Source organism: Athene noctua, chromosome 7 (assembly GCF_965140245.1).
Source record: "Athene noctua chromosome 7, bAthNoc1.hap1.1, whole genome shotgun sequence".
NCBI classification, from domain to species: Eukaryota; Metazoa; Chordata; class Aves; order Strigiformes; family Strigidae; genus Athene; species Athene noctua.
In genome coordinates, this window is record NC_134043.1 from 42,771,132 (window position 1) to 42,783,320 (window position 12,189).

At 40.3% G+C, this 12,189-nt stretch overlaps 1 protein-coding gene across 1 annotated transcript; it reads left to right on the forward strand.

Annotated features, from left to right (window-relative positions):
- The first annotated feature begins 226 nt into the window (after nucleotides 1-226).
- On the forward strand, nucleotides 227-9,823 carry ICOS (inducible T cell costimulator). The gene is given in 6 exon segments (XM_074911430.1): nucleotides 227-268; nucleotides 271-343; nucleotides 6,261-6,299; nucleotides 7,241-7,579; nucleotides 9,009-9,121; nucleotides 9,734-9,823. Coding segments are annotated over 6 exon segments (696 nt in total).
- Nucleotides 9,824-12,189: the final 2,366 nt, after the last annotated feature.

Consider the following 12,189-nt stretch of genomic DNA (forward strand, 5'->3'; position numbering starts at 1 on the left):
CAGTCTTTACAGAAGCGAACATCAAATATAATGTCAGAAAATCTTTTATCTTCCTGCCTGTGACAGTAAACGGTGAGGTAGGAAAAAAAAAAAGCAGCAAACTCTACGGGTGTGGGCGACAGCTAATGCTGACATAGCTATAACGTAGTCAGGGGTTAAATTAAAAAGTCCTTCTGATTATCATATCATTTCCCCCATTGCCCACAAACCACTTCCTTTTCTACTCATGAATTCTTCCCCATCTTCACAGTAGACAGAAGGCTGGTGCCTCTGTGTCAGGCAAGCATGAAGACGGTTGCTGTCACTTTCTGTGTCCTCTGCTTTCTGTTTGAAGCCCTGTATGGTGAGTAGCATTTTGGATTATTCTTGCGGTAGATGTCTCTATGCAATATAACTCACCCAATGATGGGAGACGGTAAATGAGGCATGATAGCAAGGGGTTGGAGGAATAGAGGTAACTAAGGGAAATAGCTGCAGAAAGACTACTCTCAACTTTAATATCACTTGAGTTGGTGGGAAGAGAATTCCTGCCAGCATAGGGCATTTGCTCTGAAACTAAAAAGTACAAGTTGTCATTGTTTATATTCTTTAGCTCATCCACTCAGTGTTACCCTCCAGCTGTTTAGACTGTAGTGCTCCAGCCAGCTTCCCTTGTTGGGCATAAAGTCTTATGGCAGCATGATGGTGAATGGCTTAGTAAGGAGACGCCAAGTTATTGATATTAAACCTGCTCTTGTTTGGGCAGAGAATTTTTATACTGTGAAAAATGTGTATGGCATGGAAGGACGGATAAGATCATTTTGGTGCAGGCTTGAAATGCCGATTGATTTGAATCCTAATGCTGTGTTCGAGAAAGCACTTGGTGACAGCACTGATCTCAGGCCAGCTGTAAAGAAGGATGTAGCATTTTACAAGATTCAGTGTTTTATCACAGCTACGCAAAGTAAAATACCAGAACTCACATTTATCCGTAGCCTCTCTGAAATCCACATATTACTGGGCCAGGATGGAAATATACATAATATCTGATTAAGAAGAGTCCTTTTTTTCATACGTATACTGTCCAAGGATTTGGTATGAGGCATCATATAAATAAGACCTGATATTTAGTGCACATAGTTACTAAGCACCTTCTAAACATGCTTCTTTGAAGGCCATGCCAAGGGCTATTGAATATGTTTGCTTCTGAAATTCTACTGATACAGGATAGATTTCAAGCCTCCCCCCGTAGAATTTAAGTACTCCTGAGGTTTCATACAGAATTTAAGCTTTCATTTAAACAAAAAACAGTTTACAGGTCTTTAGGCAATGCAGATACCCTTCTGAAGGTTAACTAATACAGCAATAATAAACTGAGTTTTCAGATAGACTGAAAAAATGGGTGAAAACACAGGGAAGGAGGATTGTGATCGGTATCTCCAAAGGGACATGAACTGTTCTTTTTTCCTTTGAAAAGTTATTCTTAAATCTACAAACAAAAAAATCCTATAAAAGTTGTTAAATATTTCTCAGCTAGTCAATTTAGCAAGTATACTTGACCAGCATGCTTTTACATGTGGCTGGAGCTATCTGAAAGGCCAGTCCTTGTGGGAAGAAATAGGCTGCAATTTTAACGGTGCAAGTAATTGTTCTATCTGATACTGGCATTCCTCCCTTCTCTCTCCCTTCCTTTAAATAGGGATGATAGGATTTGGGCAGGAGCTGGGGAGAGGAGATGGCAGGAGAAAAAGACTGCCTGCGACAAGAAATAGTATCTCTCAGGTTTTTTTACCTCACAGTGCTTTCAGCATTAAAAGTACTAATTATTATTATTCTTGCTAAAAAGAAAAGTACTGTAAAAGATAGCCTTGATGTAAGACACATTAGCATCTACAGAACAAGCTAACACTCCAGCAAGCACTCTGGCAAATTTTTGGGAGTAAAAGAAGAGTAGTTTCTGAGATTTGGGGTTTTTTTTGACTTAGTGATTAGCAAGACCTACTTGTGATCTATACATTTTTTCAATGTAAATAGGTCATACAAGGTGATATATGTGTATATATGTGCATTATGATTTGATAACCCAATTGTGATAAAGACATTTTTTGTAAGAGCTCTCTGATGCCTGTGGAGAAACACAGGCAGTGGGATTTTGGAGTATGGAGCTGTAGGATTCCATAACACTTGGGGCCCTTGCTATGAAACACTGCACATGAGCACACCAACATTTGCAAAACATTATCACTGTTCACCCACAGATCTCCTGTTGTCGATACAGGAGAAAATCATGGTCATTTCTTAGAAGGGTGTCTGAAATATTATCAACAATGGCTGCCGTGTTAGTGGTATATTTTATAAGAGTTTCTGTATTTCACAACACATGTTATACCGTAGAAATAATATAGATGGTTTCCTAGAATAATTCTGGCCATTGCCTGCTTTGCTCAGAACCACTCCTTTCCTCTCTTAATCCTTGATTCTTGAAAGATAGGAACATGTTAGTCTTAGACATATGACTAAAGACACTGAATTGACAGTGTCATCTTTCAGAGTGCCTCGAAAGGCCAATGCTATGGCAACTTTAAAAACTGTATGTAGTTGCGTGATGCATTTAGCATTAACAAAACAAATGTGTTTGTTTTAAAGGCAGGCTCTGCCCTCTCCTTGCTCATCTTCAGAGGCAAACACACCCAAGTGAAACGATGCTTGTTCTTTTTATCAGCTAATTAGTACTTTGAGAACTGGGGCAGATAAACAGCAAGAAAACCAAGCAAAAGTATTCTATTCTCCTACCCTAAAGCCCAAGTTTTAAAATTAATCAAAAGTGGTTTTTAAACTTCTGTTAGGATCAAAATGCTGTATTGGCGATGTTTGCAAATAGCGTTGGGTCTGCCAGAGAGCAACTAGAAAGCACAAAATTGCAGTCCCATTAAAATGAAAATAACCCACCTTCCATTGGCCTCAGAGTCCAGGCACACTACCATAGAAATTCCCAGACTTCTGCCAGCATGCAGGAAAGATGAAATCGAGATGGAAATGCACATGACTGTAAATACACATATACACAGAATGTACACACACACACTCCTTCATAGTTTAACATAGCAAGCTGTTACTTTCATACAGATGTTCAGCTCTTGGATTCACATCTGAACTCCGGTATTTGTCTTGACACTCTGCTTCATGAGGTGAGCCAGGAACAACTACGTGACTCCACAGTGTGACACTGCTATGAAACGAATGAAAGATTTGTTTCCCCTTGTCTCAAAACCTTCATATGCAATTGAATTAGCTCTTTTATGAAAACTACTAAAAAGGAACCTTACGGCCAAATCCAAGCGCTTTTACCACTGAACCAGTGAGATTCTTCTCTTCATTTTCAACAATAGCATGATGTAGTCTTCTATTCACATAGTTTTTGAGGGAGGTTTAGTGAGTGAATCTCTCGATATTCTTGAACATTTAAACCCCAGTTTTCCTATCTCCCATCCCACTAAATGTACATTTATTCTGACAGTAGCTTGGCAAATGACATCCCAGATGTGTCTGACCATTAGTCATGGAGTGTTACAGGTCCATAGGATTACCCTAGGAATGAACCAGTCCAAAGGGGCACAGGAGAACAGCAATCAGGCACAGGGAAGGGGGGAATAAGCCACCTTTTAGTATGCAGTGAGAGCATTCACATTAGGAGCTGATGCAGAATAGCTAGTGAGTTGGAAATTCACATTAGATCTCACCCATTGTGGTCATCCATGTAGACAATTTTGTGTTTTAATCTCAGGCACTGTTAATCTCATTTTAAAATGTGTTCCCTTTATACTATGCTAAGCACACTCTTCTATATGGTCACTTGTTTCAGAGGAATACTAATTGCATCACATTTACCAAAATGCTCATTCAGAGAAATATATTACTGAGTCTTTCTAGAAAATAGGCAGTTAAGGCTCTGGGCCTGAGAGGATACAAAACAATCTTTCAGCTTGCCACAAGGTCACATGAACTACATGCTTAATGACCTCTCTCTGCCCTTTTCCATTAAAAACAAGGATTAAAACCATGATTTCTGACAAATATTTAAGCCGCCTTGTATGAAAGGGCAATTTCATTAGCTAACAGCAAAATTGAACTGTTCTCAGAGAAAAACAGAGAAATGAAATTCAAAGCTGTTGCTTTAGTGCTCAGAGTAGGGTAGCCACGCACTCCTCTGGGGCACTGGGGGAATATGGCACTGCTTGATTCTGTAGCTGCCCCGACAGAGCCAGCAACTGCCTCTCCTCTCAGATGACCAGCGACAGATGTAGCAATCTCAGCTACAGGTGGATGCTTCTTGAAAGTATCAGGTCATCTTACATAAGGACTGTGCTCCCTAGCTTCTGCCATATCAATACACTTGTTTTTTTCTTCCCTTCCCTAAATAATTTGTCTGCTGTTTGGCCTAATTTTAAAGGTGTACGTTACTGAACTACAGGCTATTGAACTACAGAGCATTTCAAAATATCTTTATTTCAAATGTTGTTCTCATAGCAGCTGTTTCCTTTCACCATGCAAGTCATCAAGAACCGTTTCTTTATTTGACCTTTGCTTTCAGCTTTTCAGACTACATACCATTATGAGGACAGCACTTTCTGTATCTGTGCCTTCAGCGTATCCAGAGCTCTATTTACTGTGGGTTGGAGAGTGTGTTTTGTCTGTCTTATCTTCACACCAGTGGTACAAGACGCCAAATACCTTGTCTGTTATCGCACACTTAAGTAATAGTCCTGAGAGAAGTACAGATATTAGAACTGTCGCTGAATTAGATAAGGGTGCTGACTGTGCACAGTAGACCATGAAGAGTGTGATAACTAGGAAGAGGGTAAATCAATCAAAAAGGGATAACGGTTCCTATTGCTTTCCAACTGAGCATCACAAAGTGGCTTCTAGAAGTCTGTTAGCTTATGTGTCACACTAAAAAAATTTTAAATGGGTATCATTCGTGGCAATGCCCTTGCCAATGGTAGTAATTGGGGAGCAAGAATTCAAAGGAGGAAAAATCATGGACACTAAAAAATTGCTTTCGTCCAGAAAGAGTTGAGAGCATACAGGGTACCCAAATGAGAATAATCTTCTGCTCCTGTGCATAAATAGGCCAGATTTCAAAGACAACATCTGCCTTGGGAAGGGGATTATTTACACTGTGTAATCAGCACAATACCCGGCACAGCTGGGGACCCACTCTTTGTGGATCTAGACTACTGTGTAGGAGAAACAACAAGAACAGGATGGTGCATCAAAGTCTTTAAGTATTTGTCCCATATTTCCTTAGCATCATAAAATCCTGATGTAGAGTATATTTCCATCTAAGCAGCCTCTAAAGAACTTAATCAGGCTACAAGAAAACTGGAAAAGCAGATACAATTTTTTTTCTACTTGTCTGCATACCTGTCTGTACCTTTAATTTTAGGGCACTGTAAAAAGAAACATTCCAAATGAAACACGAGCAGGTTGTTCTATGCTGCCAGTACTGACAAACAAACCATTTCAAAGTGATACAGGCCACCAACACAGCCAGGAAATTCCACTCTCAGTATTGCCACAGTGGGTGGTGATGGAGGCAGCGGCTTAAAAAACAAATCCGGAACAATTATTAAAAATGTACCTGTCTCCTGTAACGGAGGCTGCCTATGCACAATGGTCTGAATAAAGTTTGGTAATCATGGAGAGAAAAAGTTGCTCCTGAAGAAGGAACAAAACCATATGCATTACTTGAATATTTTCTTGCTGTATTGGAGCATCTTCCAGATATTCATTCAAGATGTGCCATAAGAGGGTATTTTGATGCGGTGTCGAGCAGTGGGGGAAACACAATGAACGTAGACCAAAGTGAGCATTATGGTCTGGAAACAAAGTATAATGCCGGTTCATCATAGACTCTGATTCATGAGAAAACTAAAGCATGCTCTTTTATTTGGGGGCAGGTTTCCTCTCTATTTTTGGGAAAAATTTATTTTCATCTCAGCTTCTATTTACAAAGTATACCTATTACTTTGCAGAGGTGTTTTAAGAATTTATAAATGCTATATGTATCAATATTAATTCTTGCTAAATGCATTTTCTTTCTGCTTTGCTTTCCGTATTTCATGCTTTTATCATATTGTATGATTTTATAGTGCAGCACAGACAGGATCAGATAGGCTAATGATACATACTAGAAAATAACTTCAGCATCTTGCATGGCTGAGCCACTGTCCCTGCACTTCTCTTTAATTTTAAACAGGAAACTATTTTTTATATTTCAGGAGTTGATAGCTGCTCATCAAGACCATGCAAAAATATAGGTAAGACACAATTGCATCACTTGTTTTATAGTTTTAATTGCCTTTCTAGATCAGAAAATACTGCTCTTGAAGAAAATAATTGACCTTTTTTTGCAGCACAATTTAACATATTTTTGTCTGAGGGGGTTTCCCATGCTGTTGGTTGCTGACTTCACAAAGTCAAACTGTGAAGTAGCAAGAGGTCCTCGGTCAGTTTACTTTCTTTTCCTTCTCCAATAAATTTTCAAAATGAGAGTTGCACAACATCTGAAATTTTTTTCAGACAGTTTAAAATGTGATTTCTGGGTTGCATGCAGGTGTATTCATGCAGTGATATTTGTCCTCTACTCTTCTCATTATGTTAGTGATAAAGGCGCTAAAGCCATCTATGTAATTCGGTTTAAACTTTATGTGCTGCTTTAAACCACTATGTACTCTAGAAAGGAAAGATAGGTCTTGTAGTTAAAGCACTTATGTAGGAGTTTTGGGTTCTCATCTAATTTTAAGTTTTCAGCTACATGATTAGGGTGCAGATTATGAACTATAAAACAGAGATAATTACCATCATCTTTGTCCCAGCCTGTTTTATCTATGAACAGGACAATCATCATGAGGCAGGGATTATATGTCTGTATAGTGTTTCATCCAAGGAGGCCTTTTATACATTACCAAATAACTCACTGATCCAATGCTAACAGTGACCTCTACAGCCTTGTAGCGGGTAACAGGCCAGATCTTAACTCATCTCATTTATTATTTCAGTAATGTCTTACATGACCAGAATGATGCACTGGTATCTCATTGTACAGGCTGCTTTCCACAGCCAGACTATTCTGACTACCTGCATGCCTTAAGTTTCAATCGCATGGTTCACTTGATTTGTTTAAATTAGTTTCTTAACATTTCAGGGATTCTTTTCACTGCTATGTGAGTGACTGTGCTTACTGTTTTCATGTCTTCAGATCAGCCTCATGTGTCTGAGCCCCAGGTGATAGTGGAATTTGAAAATGGAAACTTCAAGTTCACATTCCGCAACCCCAAAAATGTGAGTGAGTTCAGTATGACCCTCTTCAAAGGGCAAGAAAAGAAGGAGATCTGTGCACTCCATTTGAGCAAGGAGAAAGTTATCCCCAAGAGTAATGTCACCTACTGTCAGACAGAGCATTCAAATAGCAGCACCACTTTCATTCTTCAGAATCTGGAAAGAAAGCATATCGACATTTACACCTACTGCCTGGAGATGTTCTTACCCCCTCCTTATATAGATTGCCGGCTGAAAGAAACCTATTTGTATATCCAAGGTAAGTTTACTTCTCCCCTCGCTTCAGTACTGGCAAGTAGACATTTGGCATAGCTATGCTGCAGTGAAAAATGTGACTAGAGTTTGCACAGATATTTCCAAGACAGCTTAAAACTACTCAGCAGGGGACTGGTAACAGTGGAGCTGTCTTGGCGGACTGCTCAACATGGACCCTCCATACTTAATCATCTTCTAGGGCAGGTTTGCTGATCTCTGCATATTGTTGGTGTCACCCAAGGTAGCTAGACTACATCTTCTGGAGTACAGCAGTCCTACCTTTGCCTGCAGCAGAAATTTCTCCACCTTCCAAGCCGCTGAATGTAAATGTTAAGATTATTTCTAGCCAGGGGAAAAATAAATCCGTGAATTCATTCTGAGAGCTATCTTCATGTGCTTAGGATTAATTAATAAATAAATAAATAAATAAATAAATAATCTGTCAAATATCAGTGCCAGTAGTGGTATATGGAACTCTCTGATGCCACTCAGATGTGAAGAAGATGGTGTTTACCTCTGAAGCAGGCCTTAGCTTTAGAGCCTTCTTAGAGCAGAACAGATGCACAGCTGCTGAGAATTTTTGGCCTTTTACTGAAAAGGGCTTGGACTAACTTCAGAAGACTTGCTGCACAGGCTTTAATTTTGAATTGCCTTTCACTCAGTGGTTCTTTGGTATATTAAGATGAAAGAATTAATAGTGGTTTTGCTTGGTTCTCCATATAGTTCAGTTGCAACATGGTACTGGCTGTTGTCCTTCCCTTGCCATCTTTTCCTATCTCTCAAAACCAGGACTAAACAAAGACAGAAGCTGAAATGCTAAGGCTTCTGCTAATGTGGTTGGGTCATATTATCTCTCAGCCCTCTCTGAACTTAAAAGAGCTTCTCAGAATCAAGCTATGACATCCTTTTTTATCTGCAGTGTTTCCCAAAGCCCTCCATTTCCATTTCTACAGATAGCCAGATGCTCACAGCTATTTCCAGATGTTTTATGCCCTTTGTATTTTCTCCCGGATCTGGGCAAAGATAATCTTGTGCCCCTCAGCTTGCCTTCCTATCCAAACATGACTGCCACAGTCCACTCTTCTTTTGTCCAGGCTGCCCTTTAAGTCACCTGTGGTAACTCAGAGAATGTAAGCACCTTGCTCAGATCTGAAATATCAACAGGTTCTCAAGCCTGGCTTGGTTTCTTTTCAGTCTACACTTTTAGCTTTGTGTACTAACAGTTCCACCTCTCCTGGAAAACTGCAATGTTCTGCTTCCTCTTGAATACACTTTTCCAAGATGGCTTTTCATCTCAGGAAAATCCTTCTCCAGAGGTCATTTTCACTCTTTTATTAACAAGAAGAGAAGAGGGGAAAGAATTTGAAAAGCTGTCTCTAGGTGGGGGGGAATGCTAATTATCAGTAATGACTTTTTTTCCTCCCCATCTCCAGATAAGGAAGACTGCATTTCACTGGGACTCATGTCATGGATAATCATTGGCCTGATCATCTTTGCCATGATTTCCTGCATCTGCTGTGTTGTAGTGTGTTGCTTAAGGAACAAGGTAAGCAAGTCTGTGAGATTCTGAAGAACCCTCCCTCCAAGGGTCATGGATGGGGAACTTGATTTAATGAGATTTAGAGGGTGGAACAGGCACATACTCACTCAGCACGTGATGTGTTTTTTGACAAAGAGACCGAGTTGTTAATTTACCACTGGAATTCAGTCACTGACGACAGCAGCTCAGATTTAATTTTTCTAAGACAGAATTGTTTATTGATTTAAAGTCTGGGAATCAAAGGGAAGAGGAGAAATGCTGCACAGGTCAGCAAAATTACTTTGGTAAGCAATTCACCTGATTGTTTTCTTCAAGAAGGGGAAACAAATCATCAGTGGAGCAATTCCAGCTCTGTTCTGGAGCAAAACCACTTAAACAAAGAAGCAGTTGGCTCAGGAAAGAAAGGAGACCATGGACATTTGTTATTCTTTTAGACAATGTGTGTTTTTCATTTTCAGTTTGTTTTATTCCAAGTTTTCTACGTGAGTGCCCGTCTATTCTGACCAATATTCCCACTGAAAACAGTCAGAGTAACTGCCCTACTTAAATAGCAAAGGCAGGAGTGACGGAGGTTAGTGACCACAAATTAAATTCATGGCATTTTCTCTCTGTTTGCAGAATCAGCAGTGTGAATCCAACTCCCATGAGTACAACAGTGAATACATGCCCATGGCAGCAGTGAATGCAGCTAAAAAACCAAGAATCTGAGGTTGTATTAAGCCTAGCTGTACTTGTACCTCTGGTGGTATCTGTTGCAAGGCTTTCTTTGTGAGGGAAAGGGCTGCTTGCTGTGTCTCCCGTTGATTCTAGGTGGGTGGGCGGGTGGTTAGGATTGTTACAATGGCTTGTTAATGGAGCTCATGATGCTACGTAGCAAGAAGAGGAAATTAAAAGCAAAATCTCTGGAAACCTGTTGAATCAGAATGGTGGGCTGGTTCCTAGAAATCCAACTGCTTCACATCTGTGCAAAGGAATGAGCTTATGCATGAGGAAGCGATGTGAAACTGTTGGATTCAGATTCTTCAGGTGATATGTGGTACCCAAAATCTCTCTGGAGAAGTGATTTGCTAGATTTACTGAGTGTTACTGGCTAAAATCAAATAATCTGTAGAGAATGAGGAACTTCCTAACTACTTAAGCCCTTGCACAGTAGCCAGAAGCAGTTTTGGATACAAAACAGAGACTTTGGACTCACTCAGATGTATGGGCGTTGCATGTAACTAATTCTCCATTCCTATTTCAGGTGTAAGTTGCTTGTGTCATGGAAATTCTGGCAGCAGAGGTTTCCAGCTACTTGAACCTGGACAATGGGAAATCAGCGTTTCCTCACCTTTCCCAGCCTCCCTGAGCTCTGTGATGGTCCTGCGTTCAGTCATGAGACACCCACTCTAGTACTGTTGAGCTGTGTTTTGCTCTAGCCTTGCGTGTTAACTGGCACACTGCCCCATCCACTGACTTGTACATTGTGTTAAAAGATGTCAGCTTTTAGTTGAAGAAAATGTAGTGAGTTTGCTTGAGCGTAGATTCCTGTAGTGCTGCTACAGAGAGAACTTTTATCTTCTACAGTCTCCTTTATGATAAGTTTCCACTGGGGACAAACCCAAAAAGACTACCTCCGATGCCATATTCTTGTGGCACAGCCATGAAGCACTGTCGATGTATTGCACATGCCCTTTTGTTAGGGCTAGTTTAGCCTGGTGTTATCAGTTCATCCTCAGATTCACTGTCAAACTTCTTAGCATCACACTAGGAGAGTGTGGTATGCACATATGCTCTCCTGCACCAAGCTGTGAGACAGCAGGGGAACAAAACCTGAGAGAGCACAGCAGAGACTTCACTGTGACACAATACCTCAGGTATGCACATCTGCATTTTTCATATTTGTGCTGTCAATGCATCTTTGACATTCACACCTTGGGGCTCCTCTTATTTAATTAAATTCTGAATTATTTTCCTAGCAAAGGAATATATTACTTTCAAGACCGCAACTGTTCTTTAAATCAGTTCAAACCTGCAGGATCTGTCCCTAAACTAGGAGGAACAATCTCTCCTATTCACACATCTTGCAGCACCAATACAACAGAGTCCATAAGGCCAGTGTATTCACGGACTCTGCATTGCAATTATCTTCCTCTTGTGGTTTGACATGAAACCTTTACCACTTCCCCAGTGGGTTCAGGGGTTATTCGACCTGCCTCAAATTGCTCAGAGCCTTCAGTATAAATGAAATGATCAATCCTTCATGCTCCTTGTAAAACCCATCAAAACTCTGACCATAAATGATCAACTGGGAATCCAGCCTGGATATGTTGCCAGACACCATTCGGCTGCTGGAAGCAGAACAGTGCATTGATTCTGAGTCTCTGTAATTCATTGAAAAAACATATCGGTCAGAGGACACTATTGTAAAAGATACATAGCCTGCTTGTCTGGCAAACAGAAGGCTGGTTTCAAATTTGATACAGCAAACAGGGACTGTCAGGCATGAAGAGAACATAAGCTGGTATGTCAAGAACAGGGGTTTCCTCAACAAACACCTAAATACCTAGAAGTATTGCAGAGAGAAATTGCAAATTGTTAACTGGGACATTAAGCAAAGAGGAAATGAGTAAAGCATCGAATGAATTGGGGATTGCCAATTTCACAGCAGGTACCCTGCTTAGGTAACCAGCTCCTAGGCAGAGATGGAGAGGGACCCCCTGGTGTGCTGGATAACATTACATTCTCTCCTGTCATTCTGCCACATAACCTTTGCCAATTTTCTTGACTTGCCCAGCAAACAAAACTCTCCTCTGTACATCCACAAATACAATGAGTTCACCATTTTAAAAAATACTGGTGAAATTATTGGCTTTGACAATTATTGCCTTTGAAAATTATTGGTGAAAATAGCTAATACTGACTGCCTATGAGAAATGCTGGATGCCAGATCCTGTGTAACAGTGGAGAATCCTATCCCCTGTAACCTTTCACCAGACTGAGAAGGAAATTCAAGGCATAAAGGGTTTCTGAAAGAAGGAGAAACTTGAAGTTTGCCTTGAGATGCTGCTGGATAAAGGACAAATGATGAAAGT